We start from the raw sequence: 24,037 nt of genomic DNA, 5'->3' as shown, positions 1-24,037 counted from the left end.
AGACTCCACCAAAAATCTACTAGACTTAATAAATGAATTTGGCAAAGTAGCAGGATACAAAATTAACATCAAGAAATCTATGGCATTCTTATACACCAATGATGAAATCACAGAAAGAGAAACCAAAAAGAAAATCCCATTTATCATCACAACAAAAAAATTAAGATACCTAGGAATAAACTTAGCCAAAGAAGTAAAGGACCTCTTCACAGAAGACTACAGGTCATTGAAAAAAGAAATAGCGGAAGATATAAAAAAGTGGAAGCATATACCTTGTTCATGGATTGGAAGAATTAACATCATTAAAATGTCCATACTACCCAAAGCAATCTATAGATTCAATGCAATCCCCATCAAAATACCAACGACATACTTCACAGAACTAGAAAAAACACTTCAAAAGTTCATATGAAACCAAAAACAGACCCCGAATAGCCACAGCAATCTTGAAAAAGAAGGACAAAGTAGGAGGGATCACATTACCAGATTTCGGGTTATACTACAAAGCCACTGTAATCAAAACAGCCTGGTACTGGCACAAGAACAGGCAGATAGATCAGTGGAACAGAATAGAGAACCCAGAAATGGATCCAAGACAATATGCTCAATTAATATTTGACAAAAGTGGCAAGAGCATACAGTGGAGTCAAGACAGTCTCTTCAATAAATGGTGTTGGGAAAATTGTACAGCTACTTGCAAAAAAATGAAGCTAGAACATCAACTTATACCATACACAAGAATAAACACAAAATGGATAAAAGACTTAAATGAGACTCATGAATTCATAAAAATTCTAGAAGAAAATGTAGGCAACAAAATCTCAGACATCATACGCAGCAGAATTTTCACTGATACATCACCTAAGGCAGCAGAAACAAAGGAGAAAATGAACACATAGGACTACATCAAACTTAAAAGTTTATGCACAGCAAAAGAAACAACCATCAAAATGGAAAGGAATTTCACTATATGGGAGGCCATAATCGCCAATGATGCATCAGATAAGGGGTTCATTTCCAAAATTATATCTCGAGTGCTCATACAACTCAACAAAAGGACGACAAAGAACCCAATTAAAAAATGAGCAGAGGACCTAAATAGACACCTCTCCAAAAAGGACATACAAATGGCCAAGAGACATATGAAGACATGCTCAACATCACTAATCATCAGTGAGATGCAAATCAAACAATTCTGAGGTACCACCTCACACCTGTCAGAATGGCCACCATCAACAAATCATTAAACAACAAGTGTTGGCGAGGGGAAAAGGGGACTCTAGTACACTGCTGGTGGTAATGCAGACTGGTGCAGTCACTGTGGAAAACACTGTGGTGTTACCTCAAAAAGTTAAAAATTGAACTGCCATTTGACCCAGTGATCCCACTTTTAGGAATATAACCTAAGAAACCTGAAACATCAATCAGAAAGAATATATGTACCCCTATGTTTATAGCAGCACTATTTATAATAGCTAAGATCTGGAAACAACCCAAGTGTTCATAAGTAGATGAGTGGATTAAAAAGCTTTGGTACATGTACACAATGGAATACTATGCAGCTGTAAGAAAGCAAGATCTCTTATCCTTTGAGATGGCATGGAAGGACCTGGAGAGTATTATGCTAAACGAAAGAAGCCAAGCAGAGAAAGACAAATATCACATGATCTCACTTATTTGTGGAATATAATGAACTAAACAAACTGATGAACAAAGTTAACCCAGAGACATAGAGGTGGGGCACAGACTGATAAGCCTCAGAGAAGGGGGAGTTGGGGGAAGAGATAAACCACAGAACTTACATGCATGTATGCATGACCAATGAACATAGACAACAAAGCTGGGGATGGGGCGGGGGGAGGAACGTGTCAGTGGGGGAAAAATGAGAAACATCTGTAACAAAAACAAATTAATAAATAAAAAAATCAAAATAAATAAAATGCTCTGAAGAATGACAGTTTTGCAATTTCTTTTATGCATTTGAAATTAAGGAGAGACAGAAAGAAGATGAGTTGAAGAGGGGAGAAAGCAAGGTGCTCAGGGATTGCAGGATAGTTAAGATTCTGTGCTCTCTTGAGGGGGGTTATGTCTTCAAGGGGTATTCCTTCTGGTATTTCAAAGGTGTGTTTAACCTAGATGTACCTAGGGCTGGCTTAAAAACCTTTCACTAAAGAAATTATATACCTGGGGCATGACTACCCACTGTGACCTGCCCAGTTAGGAATTTATGATCAGATTCTCCTGTGAGGTTACTTTCCATAGAACCCCCTTTTCATCCACAACATCTTGTAACGTGTAGTTTTTCCTCCTTTTTTGATTATTTCCTCCTGTTGAATTCGAAGAAAGGTCATTACTGGGACAGGCAATGTGAAAATTTGTATTTCTCTGAATACTCATGGCCAGATTATTTCCCCAAAGCCTTTCCTTTTCTCTTTTCTTTATTAATTTAGTGTCCTTAGCAGAATCTGAGTGCACCACTTAATTCAATTGCCAGTCCATTTTCTGCTTGCCCCCTTCCACGGACCACCTTGGTAGAGGTTGGTTCAACCTGCTCAGCTGGCCACTGTGCCCACCTCATTTGTGGGGGTGATGGTCAAGGGAAGTGCGAGGACAGGGAGAAATGGAGATGATTAGACTTCCAGTGAGAGGTAACAGGTGTCTACCACTGAGTACTCCTCTAAGACTTGATATTTCTGTGGTTTGGTGTTTCTGAATATCGGTCTGCTTTGTACTTGTAGTCAAAATGTTTGCAGTATTGTGTGTGTGTGTGTGTGTGTGTGTGTGTGTGTGTGTGTGTACTGCTCACAGTGCTAAATACTTTACCCAAACTAACTTAAATTATGTATAATGTAACAAGTGGTACTTTTATGTCCATTTTATGGGTGAGGTCAGAAACTTGAGGAAAATGTATAGCTCCTCAAGGGTGGGTCCAAGATTTGAACCCGCAGCCCCAGTCCAGAACCCTGGCTCTGAGTCACTTAGTCAGCCCACTTTAAACACTCTTTTTGGCTGCCCTCATAATGATAATTTAACAAAACACCTATGATATTCTAAGATCATTATTCTGGTCTTCCCTGGAGAAGGAGTTAGATGCTATTTCTCCATTGTTTGACATCTTAAGAAAAGGCTGATCTTCAGACAGCAAAGGCAGCAAAAGAGGTCAGAAGATGAGATAAGGTTATCGACCTAAAAGGCAAGATGGGAAATTAAGATTGCAGGCTCAGTACCAGGATGCTTATCTTATGGACTCATAAAGGCCGGTTGTAAAAGGTAAACCTTTTAGCTGAATGGCCCTGGAAGCCCCATGTGCAGGGGACTTCTTCTAAGAAGGCGTTGGTGGTAATATATGTGTGTGAAGAAACAGCCTGGCCCACAACCATGATCTCATTTGGTCCTTAATAACAATCGCATGGTTCAGTCTGATGATCATTTTCATGTTACGGAGGAGGGAACCAGCTCAGAGAAAGTACCTGATTTGTTTACTTAGAATCAAACTCAGACTTTTGACCTTTTAACTTAGTTGAGAGTGTTTTTCTCTGTTAGTTGCCTTACAGCTCCTCCAAATGTGTAGGGCAGGTGGACAAACGATTTAACATGAAGTCGGTCACAACATTGGTATTTCTGGGCTGGAAACACTTCCGAAAAATCATAAACCTTTCGTATGTCAGGATAAATATGCCTTGTCACCCTCACCTACTAGTTGTCGTATTGCACCAAGCTCTCGAATGAACTGCGTGAACAGTGGAGCTCGTTCAGGCTGTCACTCTCGCAGATACTCAGCACTGAGCCACAGAGGCGATTCTGGAATTTGAGAAATTGAGTGTGGTTATTACCAAGTGACACAAGTGCATTGTGTTTATTAGAAATGTTTGCAGAGTGGTAACAGGGAGGCATTGTGATTAGTCACATATTTTTTGTAGAGGGCCAAACCAGATCTCAGTTCTACCATCTATTAAATGGACATTTTATGGACAATATATATAAATGATATATTTATCATTTACTAATTACTAAAAACTGATACAACAATTATTTAGTGTTGTATCAGTTTTTAGTCATATAAATGATATATATAGATGATATATAATATATATGATATATTGGCATTTATACTGGCAATTAAAATATATGTTAGTGAGAACATTTTCTCACCATCTTTAAATAAAAATGATTTGCACATTTTAATGTGAAACGCTCTGGCATTAGGGAGTATTTGTTTCTTGGCCACAGAGCTTAGATGCCACCACACTGAGTGCCCATGAGGCACAGGGGAGCCAGGTCCTCCTCTGCTGGAGGTCCTCATGGCCACCTCTGGGGTTTCATTCTTACCAAACGTCTAACCCCTCTCAGTCTTGCATTCACTGAGGGATGCTCTGGTGAACGTGAGGAGTGTGCACCTTTTCTAACCCAAGCACCTTTATTACATCTTTCCTCCACCATAGACGTGTTTTTCACCCTTTCTTCTGGTAACAAGATGCAGTTTAGGGGAGTGCTGCGGGTACCCGTCGTATTTTTCATGATCTGCAGGTGAAGGCTGAAACACGTCATCTGCAATTCTTGACTTGGTAAACTTGTGACGAATCCATTCTGTCCACCGGAGACCGCCCACACCTTTGTCACAGTTTGTTGTTTGCCTGGGGGCCTCTGAACTATTGAGCAAAAAGTCCACATGAGTGTGGTGACTGTCCTCTGTAGAGGCAGTGGTTGCTCAACGTCATCCAGCCGATGACCAGCACGCTTTCTGTTGTTCACCTGCTCTGTGTGATGCTCTGAGGTGTGTACAGTAGATACCATAGGGATCTCACTCTCAAGGGGCTTACTGTCCAGAGGAGGAAAGACATGTATTTAGCTAACTGCAAGACAAGGTACAAAGTGCTGCTGGGGTCAGAGGAGCGACACTGTGCTGAGAAGGGTGGGGATCAGGAATGTGTCATGGATAAGGAGTGGGGTTTGTTTACATTCCTTTATGGGGCATGGAGGAAACAATAAATGATTGTTGTATCAGTTTTTAGTAATTACTGAAATACTTACTGATTTAATGATTCATGATCTTTTGATCCCTTGGCCCTCCCTCAATTGCCTGCCCCTGCCCCCACCTTTCCCAGTCTTTTCCAATCTGGCATCAGCCAGAGCCAGCCATCGCCTTGAACATGGCTTGGCTTAAGAGGATCTGCTCCAAGCCACGCATTTTAGTTTTCCTACCCCTCTGTAAAGACACTGAGGGAGCTCTCTAGGCTGGGATTAAGGGCATGAGACAAACAAGGAACAGCGGTCCAGTCGGTCCCCCAGCCTCCAATCCGCTTTTACCCTGGAGCCCAAGTGGCTGCCTCTTTCTGCTTCCACTTTCGCTTGTGCTTGGAAATAGTAGTGGAATGAGGGGCTGTGATTCCTCTGAGGAGAGTAATGAACAGTGTCCCCAAACCCTTCCACCTGGGCTCCTCATTTCTTCCTGAACCTCCCTGCCTCCCCAGTAGCATCATTTCCTGGAATCTCCATTCAACTTTTCTACTTGGTACTTTCTCTGTCTCTCCTTTGGCCTTAAAATCTCCTTTTTGCTGTCCCCTTTCTCCTTCTCTCACTCACTTTCTTCTCTTCTTTGTTCTGTTCATTTGGTAAACATTTACTCAGCATGTATTATGTGCTTGCAGGATTAGCTACGGCTACATAATTTGTGGAGTCCAGCACAAAATGAAAATTCAGGGCCCCTTGTTCAAAACTTTGAAGGATTTCAAGACAGCGATAGCAGAACATTAAACTGGCTACAAAGCCCTATGTGAGGGCGCAGGTTACAAGTCCGTGAAGCCAGCTTTGTGTGCACAGTGCTCTGGGGATATGGTGAAGATATGCGCTACTGCAGAATTTCATTTTCATTACATTACTGTTTAAACACAGGTCTAGCCTGGAAGTATCCCCAGGCACACCAAAGACGAAAGGATGGTATGACGCACCCTCTGAGTACCTATCCCACAGCTTCAACAGCTATCAACATTTTGCCACTGTTGTCTCATCTACTCCTTCCACCCCTCCCATCTTTAAAAGACATTCTGCCACCCTGGCAGGTTTGTCTCAGTGGTTAGAGTGTTCGCCCACAGACCGAAGGGTCTCGGGTTCGATTCCGGGTCAAGAGCATGTTCCTGGGTTTTGCAGGTTCAGTCTCTGGCCCTGGTTGGGGTTGTGTGGGAGGCAACCAATCAATGTGTCTCTCTCACATCAACATTTCTCTCTCTCTCTCCCTCCCTCCCTTCCAAAAATAAATAAATAAATAAATAAATAAATAAATAAAAGGCATCCTGCCACCTCTACCCCAAATATTTCAGAATGGAATTCTGACCAATGAGAATTTTGTGTGTACAACTATCCTGCCATCATCACACTTAATGAAATTAACATTAATCCCTTAATATCACCTAATACCCAGTCCATGTTATCTTTCCCATTGTCTCAAAGATGTGTCCTTACAGTTCATTTATTCTTTTAGAACCCAGTATTGTAAACAATATGGACATTTATCGAAACAATCCAATTAGAAAATGAGCAAAAGACATCAACTAGATATTCCACTGAAGGGGACACACAGATGGCAAGTTAGCACACAAAAAGAAGTTCAACACCATTAGCCCCTGGGGAAATGCAGATTTAAAAAAATCACAATGGGCCAAGCAGCTTCTGTCGGGTCAGCAGCATGAGGGGCTTGCACCGGGCATGTCCCTGGCACCTCCCAGCCTTTTGTGCTCCTTGCCGGCCAGCGGCTGAGCTCCCGCCCTTGTCTCCCTGCTGGCTGGTCCGGGAGGTACTGGCACCACCTCCACAGCGGCTCCGCGGGACATGCGGACTGGGCCACGCGCTGCCGCAAGCAGACAGGGTCACCTGCCCTATTTCCGCAGCAGGCAAATGGTGCGGGGCTTTGGCCAGGGTCCAACACCTGGGCATCCCCACAGCTAACTTTCCTGAACAAGTAGTAATCTTCCAGTTGATGTATCCACTGGCATTTATTATGGACGGGCCAGTGTTGGAAGTGGAGATGTCCATAAGATGGTGTTGAGCACAGGATGGAACCCATACTACAAGAACACAGAGAAGTCCATGGAAACCCATATCATGCATACCTTCAGAGAGGACGTTTATGGAGAAATCCTCATGGCTGTCGCTGGTACCTCAGACCAGAAAAGAACTTGGACTCTCTAGAGTCACTTATTTCAGCAATTCAAGGTGATATTAAGAAAGCTAAGGAACGACTAGATTTACCAGAACATTTGAAACTCAAAGAAGACAATTTCTTCCAGGTTCCTAAAAGCAAAATAATGGCCACTGATGAATAATCATCTTACTTACTCATTCATTGTTTTCCAGTATTTTACTGCTCATAACTATGCAGTCTCATCTTAGTTATATTTTAAAAACCAAAAATGTTCCTAAAGCTGTGAATTAGTTTAAACAGCACAATGTAATTATCATTATGCTTCATGTTCAATTATACCCATCATGTATAGTACTAAAAAGATTCATTTTAAAAATCAAGATTCTTTTTATGTAATATGTTGACTAAAATTTACCACTAGAAAGGTCTTAAGTGTCTCATAAGGAAAATTAAATGTACAGTATATAGCTATGGGTAAAAAGGCAAGTCACTAGTTTGAAATGAAAACTAATCCTCATAGTAAAATACTAGCACGTGTGTATGTGTGTGTAGCATTTGCTGCTATACAGAGGGCTTATGAAAGTAAATGTATTAAATAGAGGTTTGATAGTTTATTATAAGCCTATGGGGGGAAATTCATACTTTGTCTTTTTGATATTTTGTGCATTAATATATTACCACAAACATGAAAACTTGGGCAATTTTCATTAGTCATTTCTTCTATAAGGTCAAATCATTGTATTGTGTTCATTTGGGGGGGGGGTGGATCTGGACTCCCTCTGCCTATCAGTTTTTGGGTCTGTCTTTTAAAACATTAAAATGAGTGTTTTGTTTGAATTGGTGGGTTTCATTTTTGTGTTGTACAGCACTTTTCTCTTTTTAAGAGTAGATACTCTTCAACATTTTTCATGACTTTGGGTTTTTTTCTCCTTTAAATAATTGCCTATGTGAGCCCCCCCCCCCCCCACACATTTAGAATATCCTATGACTTACAAAGGATTGCATATATCTCTACCATTCCATCTCTCCACTATATGAAAAAACCCTGAGAGCTTCATCTTTAGGTTTTCACAAAGTTTAAATGAACACACAGCAGCTCATGTGCATATACCAGTTTCTTAAAGAACACAAAATTCTTGTTTCTCCCCCCAGGGAAACTGTTTAAGAACCAATTAAACTATGAAATAGAAAGCTATTTATATTTAACATGATTATATGTTCCTGAGCAAACACACTGTTGTAGTTGTGTCTGCACGGTGTAATTTAATGATAAGAGTGCTTGTAGCTTTGGGGGAAGGTATAAATAATAAAGTTTTAGTTAAATAATCATCATACTATACATTTTTTTCCCCTAACAACTAAGAAGTGATTTTTGGACACTGGAGACTTTTGTTTGGCAAGAAGTTGAGATCATTGGATAATTAGGAAATTAAGATTACAGGTTCTTTAGGCCCCGGGAGCAGTACATTATATTATGCTCTTTGGCACCAGATTTGATTGGGCGATAGAGAAAGAGGTGTATGGAAGGCAATTTTAAAGATAAATTAATACAAGTCATTTTTCCCTAATCTGCACTAATAGAGAACTAATTTTAACCAAAATATTTATAAGGTATTTAGAATAACATCTAAAGTTAAATGTTGGAGAAGGGGAAGCATGGATAAATTCAGTAGGATTATTTTTTACTTTTTGGTGTATGGATTTATGGCAAGCAGTATAGTGTGTTTTATTCATTTGTCTATTAAAATACTTAGGAAATGTAGTTTAATGTTAGAAATTCTATACTTGAAAGAAGCCTTAATTATCAGTGGTTTTATGAAGCTGAAAACAGACATGGAAAATGTAAAATGAAATTTGTGTTTGAATAGATTGCTGCTAATTGTATCTTCAGTAAGTTTGTGAAAGTTCTTTATTATTTTGTCACCTTACATTTTGTGAAATTGCCATCACTTAAATGGTACAGTGTGTGGGTTAGGAGTTAGGTAATGCCCTCTAATGTTTGTAACTTTTAGTTTAAGTAAGAAATTGCAGTAGTACCATTTTTGATTGGTCTGAATGATTTCAGGCTTTGAAATAAATCTTAACTAAGTGATGTCAAAAAAATTGCAATGAGTTATCACTACAAACCTATCAGAAAGGCTAAAATAAAAAATAGTAATAATAACAAATGCTGATGAGGATGTGGAGAAACTGGACCACTCACACATTGCTGGTGGGAAGGCAAAATGGCTCAGCCACTCTGGAAAAGAATGGTGGTTTCTTTTTATTTTTTTAAAAAGATATTTTTGCCTGGCCAGTGTGGCTCAGTTGGTTGGGTATCCTCCCATGCACCTAGAGGTCCCAGTTCGATTCCTGGTCAGGGCACCTGCCTGGGATGCAGGCTGGATCCTCAGTAGGGGGCGTGCGGGAAGCAGCACATGGATGTTTCAATCTCTCTCCTCTTCTCCCTTCCTATCTAAAAAATCAATAAAAGTGTATTAATGTATTAAAAATATATTAATGTATATTTATTGATTTTGAGAGAGAGGGAGAGGGAGAGAGAAAAACACCACTGCCTCCTGCATGCTCCCTACTGGGGATAAAATCCACAACCCGGGCATGTGCCCTGACCCTGAATTGAACTGGTCACCTCTGGTGCATGGGAGGCTCAACCAACTGAGCCACACTGGCCAGGGCAGTATGACAATTTCTTATAAAATGGGACATGCACTTACCAGTTGACCCAGCAATTGTACTTATGGGCACTTACCCCAGAGAAATGAAAACTTATGTGCACACAAAAACCTGTACACGAATGTTCAGAGCAGCTTTATTTGTAATAGCCCCAAACTGGAAGTGACCTAAATGACCTTCAGCAGGTTAAACAGGCTGGCACATCCATACCATGGAAAACTACTCAGCAATAAATGGGAACAAACTACAATATATGCAACACCTTGATGGACCTCAGTATAGTTATACTGAGAGTAAACCAGCCAATCGGATTGCATTTATACAGCACCCTTGAAAGACAAAACTCTGTGACTAACAGATTAATGCTCGCCAGGGGGTGAGGCAAGTGGGGAGGGAGCTGTTCTGTAAAAGGGGAGCATGAGGGATCCTTGTGCTGGAAGATGTGTATCTTGACTGTGTGGTGGTCACACGAGTGTTCAGGTGATAACATGATGTGGAACTAAAGACAGACTCACAAATGACATCATGTGACACTGAGAAATCTGAGGAAGGTTGATGGAGCCCATCAATGTCCGGTTCCTGGTTGTGTTATTGTACTACAGTTGTGCAGGATGTTACCACTGGGGAAACTGGTGAAGGGTGCATAGCATCTCTCTGTATTGTGGCTGACATTTGCATGTTAAAGAAGAAGGACATTTCTGGGAAGATACACAAAAAACCTAAAGAATAGCAATAGGAGTCAGAAAGGAGAGACTCTTCACTTTTGACTTGACACCTTGCTTTGTTTCTGTTTTGTTTCTTAACCACATGCATGCCTTTTTTTGTTAATTACTACGTGAACTTTGGATCTATTAAAAAAAAATCACTTCTAGAAATTTTACCCAAGAAGGTTGCGTTTTTGGTAACCTTGGAATTTGAATGACAAGGCAAACAAGTGGTCACTATTGAATTCTGGGTGTTGACATAGCTGCAGCTTTTATGTTACATTACAACTTCTGATCTGGAGGGGAAGGGGAGAAACTAAGCTTAAGTATGAAACTTTGACTGGGCCGAGGGATGCCTAGAGAGCTGATAAAGCATTATTTCTGGGGGTGTCTGTGAGGGTGTTTCCAGAAGAGGTCAGCATTTGAAGGGGTAGACTGAGGAGAGCTGGCTCTCACCGAGGTGGGTGGGCATCATCAATCCTTTGGGGGTCCAGACAGAACAAAAAGGCAGAAGGGGAATTTGCTCTCTGCTTGAACTGCTACATCCATCTCCTGCCCTCAGATATCGGCGCTCTGGGCTCTCTTGCCTTTGGATTCCACTGGACCCACACTGCCGCTGTGCGGGCCTCCTGCTCTTCCACTGGACCCACACTGCCGCTGTGCGGGCCTCCTGCTCTTCCACTGGACCCACACTGCCGCTGTGCTGGCCTCCTGCTCTTCCACCGGACCCACACTGCCGCTGTGCGGGCCTCCTGCTCTTCCACCGGACCCACTGCCGCTGTGCGGGCCTCCTGCTCTTCCACCGGACCCACACTGCCGCTGTGCGGGCCTTCCTGCTATTCCACCGGACCCACTGCCGCTGTGCTGGCCTCCTGCTCTTCCACCGGACCCACTGCCGCTGTACTGGCCTCCTGCTCTTCCACTGGACCCACACTGCTGCTGTGCTGGCCTCCTGCTCTTCCACTGGACCCACACTGCCGCTGTGCGGGCCTCCTGCTCTTCCACTGGACCCACTGCCGCTGTGCGGGCCTCCTGCTTTTCCACTGGACCCACTGCCGCTGTGCGGGCCTCCTGCTTTTCCACTGGACCCACACTGCCGCAGTGCTGGGCCTCCTGCTCTTCCACTGGACCCACTGCCGCTGTGCGGGCCTCCTGCTTTTCCACTGGACCCACACTGCCGCAGTGCTGGGCCTCCTGCTCTTCCACTGGACCCACTGCCGCTGTGCGGGCCTCCTGCTTTTCCACTGGACCCACACTGCCGCAGTGCTGGGCCTCCTGCTCTTCCACTGGACCCACTTCCGCTGTGCTGGGCCTCCTGCTCTTCCACTGGACCCACACTGCCGCTGTGCGGGCCTCCTGCTCTTCCACTGGACCCACACTGCCGCTGTGCGGGCCTCCTGCTCTTCCACTGGACCCACACTGCCGCTGTGCGGGCCTCCTGCTCTTCCACTGGACCCACACTGCCGCTGTGCGGGCCTCCTGCTCTTCCACTGGACCCACGGCCGCTGTGCTGGCTCCTGCTCTTCCACTGGACCCACACGGCCGCTGTGCTGGCCTCCTGCTCCTCCACTGGACCCACTACCGCTGAGCGGGCCTCCTGCTCCTCCACTGGACCCACTACCGCTGTGCGGGCCTCCTGCTTTTCCACTGGACCCACTGCCGCTGTGCGGGCCTCCTGCTCTTCCACTGGACCCACACTGCCGCTGTGCTGGGCCTCCTGCTTTTCCACTGGACCCACACTGCTGCTGTGCTGGGCCTCCTGCTCCTCCACTGGACCCACTACCGCTGTGCTGGGCCTCCTGCTCCTCCACAGGACCCACACTGCCGCTGTGCGGGCCTCCTGCTCCTCCAAAGGACCCACAGCTGCCGCTGATGCGGGCCTCCTGCTCTTCCACCATGACCCACTGCCGCTGTGCGGGCCTCCTGCTCCTCCAACGGGACCCACCACTGCCGCTGGTGCGGGGCCTCCTTGCTTTCCACTGGACCCACACTGTCCGCTGTGCTGGCCTCCTGCTCCTTCCACCGACCACCTGCCGCTGTGCGGGCCTCCTGCTTTTCCACCTGACCACACTGCGCTGTGCGGGGCCTCCTGCCTCTTCCACCTGGGCCCCCACACTGCCGCTGTGCGGGGCCTCCTGCTTTTCCACTGGACCCACTACCGCTGTGCTGGCCTCCTGCTCTTCCACTGGACCTACTACCGCTATGCGGGCCTCCTGCTCTTCCACTGGACCCACACTGCCGCTGTGCGGGCCTCCTGCTTTTCCACCGGACCCACACTGCCGCTGTGCTGGCCTCCTGCTCCTCCACTGGACCCACTACTGCTGAGCGGGCCTCCTGCTCCTCCACTGGACCCACTACCGCTGTGCTGGGCCTCCTGCTCTTCCACTGGACCCACACTGCCGCTGTGCTGGCCTCCTGCTCCTCCACTGGACCCACACTGCCGCTGTGCGGGCCTCCTGCTTTTCCACTGGACCCACTACCGCTGTGCGGGCCTCCTGCTCTTCCACTGGACCCACACTGCCGCTGTGCGGGCCTCCTGCTCTTCCACTGGACCCACTACCGCTGTGCGGGCCTCCTGCTCTTCCACTGGACCCACACTGCCGCTGTGCGGGCCTCCTGCTCTTTCACTGGACCCACACTGCTGCTGTGCTGGGCCTCCTGCTCCTCCACTGGACCCACTACCGCTGTGCTGGGCCTCCTGCTCTTCCACTGGACCCACACTGCCGCTGTGCTGGCCTCCTGCTCCTCCAAAGGACCCACACTGCCACTGTGCGGGCCTCCTGCTTTTCCACTGGACCCACACTGCCGCTGTGCTGGGCCTCCTGCTTTTCCACTGGACCCACTACCGCTGTGCGGGCCTCCTGCTCTTCCACTGACCCACTACCGCTGTGCGGGCCTCCTGCTCTTCCACTGGACCCACTGCCGCTGTGCTGGCTCCTGCTCTTCCACTGGACCCACACTGCCGCTGTGCGGGCCTCCTGCTCTTCCACTGGACCCACTACCGCTGTGCGGGCCTCCTGCTCTTCCACTGGACCCACTACCGCTGTGCGGGCCTCCTGCTCTTCCCCTGGACCCACTACCGCTGTGCGGCCTCCTGCTCTTTCCACTGACCCACACTGCCCGCTGTGCGGGCCTCCGCTCTTTCACTGACCCACACTGCTGCTGTGCTGGGCCTCCTGCTCCTCCACTGGACCCACACTACCGCTGTGCGGGCCTCCTGCTCCTCCACTGGACCCACTACCGCTGTGCTGGGCCTCCTGCTCTTCCACTGGACCCACTACCGCTGTGCGGGCCTCCTGCTCTTCCACTGGACCCACACTACCGCTGTGCGGGCCTCCTGCTTTTCCACTGGACCCACACTGCTGCTGTGCGGGCCTCCTGCTCTTCCACTGGACCCACTGCCGCTGTGCGGGCCTCCTGCTCCTCCAATGGACCCACACTGCTGCTGTGCTGGGCCTCCTGCTCCTCCACTGGACCCACTACCGCTGTGCTGGGCCTCCTGCTCTTCCACTGGACCCACACTGCCACTGTGCGGGCCTCCTGCTCTTTCACTGGACCCACACTACCGCTGTGCGGGCCTCCTGCTTTTCCACTGGACCCACACTGCCGCTGTGCGGGCCTCCTGCTCTTTCACTGGACCCACACTGCTGCTGTGCTGGGCCTCCTGCTCCTCCACTGGACCCACTACCGCTGTGCTGGCCTCCTGCTCCTCCACTGGACCCACACTGCCACTGTGCGGGCCTCCTGCTTTTCCACTGGACCCACACTGCCGCTGTGCTGGGCCTCCTGCTTTTCCACTGGACCCACTACCGCTGTGCGGGCCTCCTGCTCTTCCACTCACCCACTACCGCTGTGCGGGCCTCCTGCTCTTCCACTGGACCCACTGCCGCTGTGCGGGCCTCCTGCTCTTCCACTGGACCCACACTGCCGCTGTGCGGGCCTCCTGCTCTTCCACTGGACCCACTACCGCTGTGCGGGCCTCCTGCTCTTCCACTGGACCCACACTGCCGCTGTGCGGGCCTCCTGCTCTTCCACTGGACCCACACTGCCGCTGTGCACGCCTCCTGCTCTTCCACTGGACCCACACTGCCGCTGTGGGGGTTCCTGCTTGCACACAGCAGACTGTGGGCCTGCTCAGCTCCCTTCATCATGTGAGCCAATTCTCCATAATCTCTCATTTCTTTTGTTGTTGTTAATCCTCACCCAAGACTATTTTTCCATTGATTTGTTAGAAGAGTGGAAGGAAGGGAGAGAGAGAGAAACATCAATTGGTTGCCTCCCACACAACACCAACCAGGCTGGGAATCATACCTGTAACTCTGGTCCAAGGGCCAATACTCTAACCGCTGAGCAACTGGCCAGGGCTTCTGGTTTCTTTGTAAATCTATAAGTATCCTATTTGTTCTCTGTCTTTGGAAAGCCTGAATACACTTATTTTGGATTCTGTTTGGCCGATGTTCAGAAATTATAATCTAGATCATGACTATAAGGATTTGTCTAAATTGTCTCCTTCCTCCAGGGAACATTAATTCTGCCATTGGTTTAGGAATATAGGATGCTAGTCTTTGAAAAAGACTGGGCAGATCTCAGAAAAAAATGTAACTGATAAGAGATAAGAGATTATCCCACATTAGCCTGAGGTAAGATTTAGGATTAAGTTAAGCAATTGGCACAATTGTACCCAAATGTGAATCTACAAAGTCTTGATTTATCTTCATTTAAATATATTTTGTTTACCACAATAAATGATCATTTAAAAAGGTACACAAAGTTGAAACATTGTGACATACTTCATTCTAGGATTAATATATCAAGATCTCCTGCTGGATGGCTTTGAAACATCACATCTTGGATGTACTCTAATTTATTCAAGCATCTTCCCACCGTTAAATATCTAAGTTAATTGATATCACAGATAATGCTGAAACGAGCATTTGAAGAAATCTGCTTTGAAGGAGAGAGTGCTTATTTGGAGATGCAGCTCAGGCATCACCTCACAGAGAAGCCTGGGAAAGGTAACCTGACATCCTGGAATATGCTGGAATAATGGAAGAGGGGCAAGGGGAGGAAGCCAGACCACGAGGGGGACAATGGGGAAAATGGACAGGAGAGGCGAAGGAGCCAGAGGGAGGGGGAGGGGAGATGGCTCATAGGATCCACCAGGGGTCCAGGGGGTTTCAGCTGCTGAATAAAGGATATGGTCAGAGGTCGGGATGCTGTCGGAACACAGGCATTCTGATGTTGCAGGGTGGGCGCACATAGAGCAGGGACTTTGGACACATGCCTGGGGGAGGGGCAAAGCTACAGGTTTGGGTGGGAACAGCAGGGCTTACCGTAGGCAGGGAGAGGCCTGGGCTGTGAGGAGGGAGCTACGAAGGGATGAGCAACTTCCCCAGGCTAAGGAGCTCCAGCTGGTCTCCCTGCGCTACCTTGTCCTGCCTCTGCTGGTCGGTGTAGTTGGACCGGGTTCAAATCCTGGTGCAAGCTCAGCCACGCCCCGGTTAGCCCCAGCCTGCACTCCCGCTGGGCCTCAGGTCCCAGCTCCACCTCAGCCCGTGGCCGGTCACAAGACAGGAGGTGCCAAACTGGACAGTTGCCAAACCCATGTGGCTTAGTTTGTTGTCCCTGACAGAGACCCAGGGAGTTTCTGCAGAAGAAAAAGAGGGACTGTTCCCCCTCCTTCCACGTGGAGCTGCTTCTCTCAAACACCCGGAGCAGAAGTGTGCTGCCGCAGGAACGAGGAACACGGACACCAGAGATAGTGTGTCTAAGGGCATTAGGTTTATTCTGTGCGAAGGCAGAGCTTGGGGCTCTCGCAAGGCACCCGGGAGGCACAGAAGCAAAAGCAGCCGAGAGTGACTCGGAGGACGCCCCACAGCCAGCGCCAGAGGAACCTCCATCCCAGCGCCCCTCGGTGGAGGGGTAAGCAGATGGTCTGCTTTTTATACCACTGGTTGTGCTTCCTCTGGGCATCCTTAAAGTCTGGCAGCCGCGGCTGGAGGCACCGGGCCCATCCACTTCTCTCCTGGATGGAGAAAATCACGCATATCTGAGGCTGGCTCCGCAAGCCCCCCGTTTCTCTCGGGAGACCTGTGCCTGGCTTCAAGGTACAGAGGCCTCCTTCTCTACTACAGGGGTGAAGGCGGCCCCGCCCCATTCAACCTCAAGCACCCTGTGTCGACAGAAGGCCTCCTTGTTGGACATACCTAGACCACGTTTTGCTCTGGATCTGTCCTTCTGGTCATCTGATATAATGGCAGTGGGACTGGGGTCAAGGGCAGCTCGGTGTCAACCTGTCACTTACCCAGCAGGTGTGCCAGCAGCTCCATCCGGTCAGAGCCAAAGAGCATGTGGGTTTGGCCATCCAAGTGGGCCACGGTGACAGGCAGCCCAAAGGCCTAGAGAAAGCAGTGAAGTGCAGGGAGGAAGGTGGCCCTCAGGCTGGGGTCACAGGCACGCAGGGCCTGAGCCAGCACTTGTCTGAGGTCATGGGCACAAACAGCCAGAGGTGTCTGTGAGGCCCTGTGGCTCCAAGCGTTTTCTAACTCTCAAAAGTTCTGTTTTTCTTTTTTGGTTAACCCTCACCTGAGGATATTTTTCCATTGAATTTTAGATAGAGTGGAAGGGAAGGAGGGAGAGAGGGAGAGAAATATCGATGTGAGAGAGACACATCGATTGGCTGCCTCCCACACAACCCAGACTGGGGCCAGGGATCGAACCAGCAACCCAGGTACATGCCTTTGACTAGAAATCAAACCCAAAACCCTTCGGTCCTTGCGCCGACGCTCTATCCACTGACCAAACTGGCCAGGGCTCAGGTGCTCTTTCATCACCATCTGTCTCCCCCTCTCCCTTTCCTTGGGCTCAGGACAGGAGGGAGGGGAGGCTCAGCTGGGAGAGCTAGGGAGGACCCGGTGCTCTCAGGCTCTGTGCAGCACATCACGAGTGGCTCACCCCGTATTTGCAGGCCTTGTCGGTGGTCTCCTTGAGCTGGTTCTTCACCTGCGGCGTTGCTATCTTTTCCAGAAGTCCCCGGGCTTGTTCTGTCGACATGCCAGCCTTCTCTGCCGCCTGAGGGACGTGGCAGGGAGCACAAAGGTGTCTGCATTAGTGGGGCCTCTCAGGAGAAAACGCGAGTCTTTCTACTGTCTGTCCCCAATTTTTCCTGCAAGGGCCTTTACCCATCCATGAGCAGAGGTCTATCCTTGCTAAGAGGGGCTATTTTCTTTCTTCAAAACCTTAAGTTTGGTGGGAAAACGGTTGGCAGTTATAGTTGCATAAATTTTTTTAAAAAATGTTTTTATTGATTTTTTAGAGAGAGAGGAAGGGAGAGAGATAAAAACATTGATGTGAGAGAGATACATTGACTGGCCGCCTCCTGCATGCCCCCCACTAGGGATTGAGCCCACAACCTGGGCATATGCTCTGACAGGGAATCGAACCGGGACCTCTCAGTCCATGGAACAACGCTCAGTCCACTGAGCCACACCAGCCCAGCTATAGTTGCATAAATTTAACACCAGAAGGCATCTTAGAGACAGCTCCTGACATCTTTCTTCAGTAACCAAACAGGAGACAGATCCAGGTAGTGCCCGACTTGGTCAGATTAAGAGCTGGGTCATAGCAGAGCCAAAGCAAGAATCCAAGTCCCAGACATTAAGTCTGGGGCTCTTGCCTTCCCACTTCTTGGACTCCTGAATACCTCATGGTTTTTTGGTTTTTGTTTTTACATCAAGGCTGCGCTCTAGCTCCCATGGAGTTTCCTAGGGAATTCTAAGCAGGGCACGCAGCTGGAGCACCGCCTGGCTTCAAGAGAACGGTACAGGCGTCACTTTGGGGTTTGTTATTCTTTGGGACCAGTGGTCTGGTTGCACAGTAGAATCTCCTGGGGGAGCTTTTAAGAACCCCAACTCACAGGCCATCCCCTGGAACAATTACACTGGAATTTCGGGGGTGGCATGTCACCCAGGTGTTCAAGGTGATTTTAATATACAGCCAAGTTCAAGGACCACTGAAACCTGACCTCCTTGGCCCGGAGCGGAAATGAAATCATGCAGTGCGTTCCCATGTGACATTGTCTTTGACTTCACTGCATGAGGGGACTGTGTCCCAGACCAAATGCCCGATGTTAGGGGAATGGTGAAGCAAACAAAAAGAAGTCCGCTGAGTGGAACGCTAGGTAGGAGCTAAGAAGTACAAAATACACTTTCAATGAGTTTACGATGGCATGGGACATGGCTGTTGGGTACTAAGTGAAAAGGCAAGTCTCTGCATAGACTTTGTGGCATAAACACACTGGAGGGTATACTGGTCATTCTTCATGTGTTTAACTTTTGTTATTTGCCATTTTACATATTAAATTTGAATATGCCTCAACTATCTTTTTAAAAAAAAAATGTTTTTATTGATTTTTTTTAGAGAGAGAGGGAGAGAGAGAAACATCAATGTGAGAGAAAAACATCAATCGGCTGCCTCCTGCACGCCCCCTACTGGGGATAGAGCCTGAAAGCAGGGTATGTGCCCTGACCGGGAATGGAACCTGGACCTCTCAGTCCACTGGATGACAATCCACTGAGCCACACCGGCCAGGCTCACCTCAACTGTCTTTTGTACACTAAAGGGACATTGTTTTGAATTTTCTGATTTAATCCCAAAGAAAAATGTACTGTGTGGCACACATTTCAATGTTTTGAGCTATTTCCATTTGTCCTCCCTCTGTTTTTTGTATAATTCTGGCTTGACTCGGTTATCTCTTTTTGTCTTTTTAAAGCCTGCTTTTAAAGTCACCTGCTTCCTACTCTGGATGTGTTGGTGAGGTTTCTGTTGGGAGTGGTCTGGAGTCAAGATTTGCCAATATTCCATGCCTCCCTATGAGGGCGTAGGGCTAATGGTTATCCTCTCTCACTGACTTCTTCCATCAAATAAATTCAAACGTAGGATTTTGCACTTCCCCTTCCAACCCTGAGATGTACTGTTAGAGTGCTCATAACTGCAGCCTTTCAGCAATCTGTCCTCTCAAACACAGACGTCCTTTCTCCCCAGATAACAATGACCTCTTCCATCTAGTAAGAAAACTATGTTCTCTCCATCCCCAAATGCCAACTGTTCTCAGATTCCCTATGGTGGTGGTGGTGGGGGGGGGAGGGGCAGGGCCAGGACACTCACTGCCAGGATGCTCTGAGGCTCCGTGATGTCTTCATCCTGGGAAGAAGCAACACTCAGAAGGAAGGGAGTGGCCAGGCGGGTGTGTGTGCGTGTGGGGTGGGATGGACAGGAGGTCAGTGAACAGTAGGGGAGGGGAGGAGCAGGAGACTGGAAATGGACCCAGGGGGGAGTCACCAAGTCCTCCGGGGTCTTCCAGGTGGGTTCCTAGAGCCCAGCCCTCACCCGTGACCAGACGCGCATCCACAGTTCCCTGGACACTTTCTCCAGCATCTTCGGGTGCTCCAAGTTCACAGCCGTGAGGAAGCGCATGGCTGACAAACTTCCTGTGGGGCAGAGGCACTCAGGAGTAGGGCTCCCTGGCTTGTTTCCCAAAGGTGGACCTGCTCTTTCCTGCATCTGACATCCTCCAGAGCTCAATCGCCCTCGGCTCCCACCTGTTTCTCATACCTGGTTTGTCCTGCTCTTTCTCCTGCTGTGTCCCCTCAACCTTCTGTTTGCTCAACTCTGAGTCTGAGTTCTCGCAGGGTTTGTGTCAGCCCCCCTTTCCTGGCCCTACAACCTCTACCTTCACTGCCTCCCATCTGTATCCCACTCTCTTCACCTTTATCAAGGATCACAGAGAGGAAATCCTTGGGGAACTGGATGGGAACCTGCATATGCTGTGCCAGGAGCTTAAGGTCACCTGACAAGTACTTGGCCTTGCGCGGGAGTAGAGCGGGCGCCTTGTTCCCTGCAAGTGGAAAGTAGGACCTGCTGGCGAGAGATGGCCCAAGAATCCCAGGGTTGGGGGACCCCTACTGGGTTTTGGGCAGAGGGAGAACGACTAGCTGCCGGTGCCCATATAAATACCCGTTTGAGGGCAGCGTCCCCTGGGCCTTTGAAATCATCCCTCCCTCAAGTCTCTGCCCCAAGCGCGGCTTCCTTTATACCACTGTCTTTCATGATCCCTGCAATGAGGGTCGGACGCAACTGCAGGCTGACGTTCCAGATGTTCTGATACCGGCACAGGATCTGCAGGAGCGCAGGCGAAGATCCGAGCCCACGAGCAGGATGGAAGGTGTGAACACGGCAGAGGGAAAGGGACGGGTGTTGCATGGCAACTGATTAGCCAGAGGCTCTGGAAGCAACGTAAGGGTCAGGGGAAACCCTAAATCGCTGGGTTTGAAAAGGCAAAACTCTCTCACTCCTAGAATTCTACCCCAGGACCTTAGTTCGTGCGGACAGTTTCCACCCTCCCCACAGCCCAAACTGACACCAGAAGGCTAAGAGGTGGCGGTGCCGAGGTTTTTTCCTGGATTGTTCGGGGCTGACCCTTTTCCAGACCGCTGTGGGGAAGCACTGCCTGAGGATGTGAGGGCTGGAGCGGAGCCAGCGACTGTAGCCGAGTCACAAACACGAAGTGACCTTCAGCCCTGGCTCTGCCGGCATGTCCTAAACTCCTCTGGGCAGCGCCAGCAACTGCGGAGACCGTGGGCCCTGCGTCCTGCGCTGGCCCTTCCCTCGGCCCTCGCCCTCCCAGGCCCGGCGTCACCTCGAAACCCAGCCAGGAGTAGGGGGACAGCACGTCGTAGAACAGCTCCAGGGTCCGCGGCAGGGGCGCCATGCTGCAGCGCCGAGAAGCGAGTGACGCTCCAGAAGACAGGGGGTGCACGTTTCCTTCTGCTGGAGCGTGGTGACTCCGCCCGCGGTTCCCGGCCTGCGCGGAGGACCGCCCCCCGCCTTCACTGCGCAGCCTCCGGGCACAGCGCGGGACCGAGTCGGGCGGCGGGGCACGGCGGGGCGGGGCGGGGCGGGGCGGGGCTGCGCCCGGGAGCGGGGTGGGTGGGCGTCCCGGAGGAGCATGCAGGCTTGGTGACCCGCGCACCTCAACGCCGCCCGGTGGGGTCTGGGGCTCAAGGAGGTGATTTGAGACGCGAGCCTCGCCTCTCCCGTAGCTGTGCGCCCTCGGCAAGACTCTCAACCTCTCTGAACCTCAGTTTCCTCATCCGTCATAAAAATGGGGATACTTAATGATACCCCCGACCTCATTTAGACTTGGGAGAAGCGAAAGGATTCAGATTGGCAGTTGCAGGAACCTCCCGGGACCGGGGCACTATATCTCTATCTCAGAGCTTAGCACAATGCCTGGAACATATCTGGCCATCAGAACATATTCTGTGAGTGAATGAAGGAGAGGAGGAAGCCTTCCTGCAACGACCATTGGAATGATAGTGGGAATGGCCTGTCTTACTTGTATTTGTGAATGTCATATTGCCTTATATTGGGATTACATTTATCGCACAGGCAGAACTTTGTAACGTTTCATTTAATTAAAAAAAATTTTTTTTTTTTGCTTTTATCTTCCAACAGAGTGGGAGGGAGGGAGAGAGGGAGGAAGAGAGAGAGAGAAACATCGATGTTAGAGAGACACATCAAGTGGTTGCCACCCACACACCCTAACCGCAACCAAGGACAAACGGCAACGGAGGTGCATGCCCTTAGCGGGAACCCAACCCTGGTCTCTCTGGACAGCAGGCCCACGCTCTAACCGCTGAGCCAAACCAGCCAGGGCTAAAATTGTTTTTAACATTACTACTTTTATGACTTGGAAAACACATGGCAATAAAGATTCCACTTGTTTGTATTTATTAGGAAAAAACGTAGGCTATCAGAATACAAAGACACAGTATAAATATTTACATAGAATAGAACATACATAAAATGGAATGAGAAATGATGTCATCACTGCACACTTGCAAATTAATTGCTTCATGATCCCTGATGCTGAAAAATTATATTTTGTTTTTCTGTATAATATTAATTTTAAAGTATCCAAGAATAATTTAGCCTGGTAATAATAAGATTTTATTTTAAAAACATTATCACTTATTTTTTAAAATGTTGGTATTTGGAAATAATTTTAGACTCACGGAAGACTTGCAAAGAGTACAGAGTTTCTGCATGCCTCTCATCCAGCTTTCTCTCAAGTGAGCATCTCATGTAACCATGGTATAGTGATTACACTAAGAAGCTAGCACTGGTACATTACTATTAGCTCAATTACAGTACACACTTCATTTGGATTTCACCATTTTTTTCCACAAATGTCTCATTTCTGTTCCCGGGTCCAGCCCAGGACACCACACAGAGTTGTCATGTCTCTGCAGTCTCCTCCCATCTGAAAGTTCCTTGACTTTTTCTTATGTTTCATGATCTTGACATTTCTGAAAAATATTGGTCAAATATTTTGTACAAGGTCCCTCAATTTGAGTTTGATGTTTTCTCATGACGAGGCCGGCCTATGGGGTCTTGGGAAGTAATGTGTACTACACAGTACTTCTCCAATCCTTTCAGGGGGCTCCTGATAACATGACTTATTACCTGTGATGTTAACTTGGTTAAGGTGGAGAAACTGAAGTTTCTCTGCTGTAAAAATCACTACTTTCTTCTTTTCATTCTCTCCTCTTTGGAAGAGAGTCACTAAGTATAACTCCCTCTGGGGGTTGAGGCAGGGGTTGGGAAGATTAGACCCACCTCCTGCAGAAGAACAGCAAAGAACATATGGACGTGTTAAAACCACCACGATAATAAGACATATTTCAGGGGAGATACTTTGAGGCTACACAGATGTCCTGTTCTTTCTTAAACTTCCACCAACCAGTTTCATCATTTATCAGTGGATCTTGACCGAGTAATTACTACTGTGCTGTTCTAATGGTGCTTTTCTGTTTCCCTCATTTCTTCAACATTTATCAATTGGAATTCTTTTGAAAACAAATTTATTCAATCATTTATAGCAGTATGGACTCATGGATGATATTTGAGAATCATAGAATGGTAAGACGTTGATCTAGGCTTCTACATGCTGTTTCCATACATTATTATTATTATTATTGCTGCTGTTGTTGTTGTTGAGTTGGGCCTTGTGGATAATATTGAGTGAGACAACAATAGCGAATAGGGACACTTCTATGCACAGTTATCCTCCTATTGCTGAGAGGAGTGTCCAGTATTGGTTAGAGTTGTTGGAGCAAGAAAGAGTATGTAAGTCAGTTATTTAAAGTAGGAAAAGTAACTACTAGAGGAACTACACATGATATACTGTAATTACAAACTTTTGAGGAGGGAGAAAGGGGGTATGTAAACCAATTTCATCTTTCATGGACAAGTTGATGATATTGTCTATAATTGAAACACCACTAGCACTTTATTATGTAATTTGGAATTAAATATCTGAAACCAGAAATGCTTTAAATAAGTTGCCTTTTCAAATCAGTAAAAGATGGATTATTCAGCAAATGGTGTTGAGACAGCTGGGAGGTTTAGATATAATGTAGTTGGACCCATACCTCACACCTTACACTAGGAACATCTTTGG

At 47.9% G+C, this 24,037-nt stretch overlaps 1 protein-coding gene and 1 pseudogene across 2 annotated transcripts; one reads left to right on the top strand and one right to left on the bottom strand.

Annotated features, from left to right (window-relative positions):
• Window positions 1–6,682: 6,682 nt before the first annotated feature.
• Window positions 6,683–7,319, top strand: LOC118619721 (annotated as a pseudogene).
• Window positions 7,320–16,217: 8,898 nt separating this feature from the next.
• Window positions 16,218–21,380, bottom strand: GSTK1 (glutathione S-transferase kappa 1). 2 transcript variants are annotated; one of them, XM_036247521.1, is made up of 8 exons: window positions 21,212–21,380; window positions 20,610–20,691; window positions 20,282–20,410; window positions 19,903–20,003; window positions 19,681–19,716; window positions 17,470–17,586; window positions 16,820–16,913; window positions 16,220–16,540 (listed from the first exon to the last, which is right to left on the bottom strand). In XM_036247521.1, the coding sequence occupies exons 1-8, from the start codon at window positions 21,281–21,283 to the stop codon at window positions 16,491–16,493; spliced, it is 681 nt and encodes a 226-aa protein (XP_036103414.1). In that variant the 5' UTR covers window positions 21,284–21,380; the 3' UTR covers window positions 16,220–16,490. The 2 variants fall into 2 exon arrangements, with proteins under 2 accessions (XP_036103413.1, XP_036103414.1); XM_036247520.1 differs by having other exon boundaries at window positions 16,218–16,540; window positions 20,610–21,277.
• Between the last annotated feature and the right edge of the window lie 2,657 nt (window positions 21,381–24,037).

The sequence above is a fragment of the Molossus molossus genome, unplaced genomic scaffold (assembly GCF_014108415.1).
Source record: "Molossus molossus isolate mMolMol1 unplaced genomic scaffold, mMolMol1.p scaffold_m16_p_7, whole genome shotgun sequence".
Taxonomy (NCBI): Eukaryota; Metazoa; Chordata; class Mammalia; order Chiroptera; family Molossidae; genus Molossus; species Molossus molossus.
Note: the sequence above shows the minus strand (reverse complement) of the source record. Positions and strands in the feature narration are given on the sequence as shown.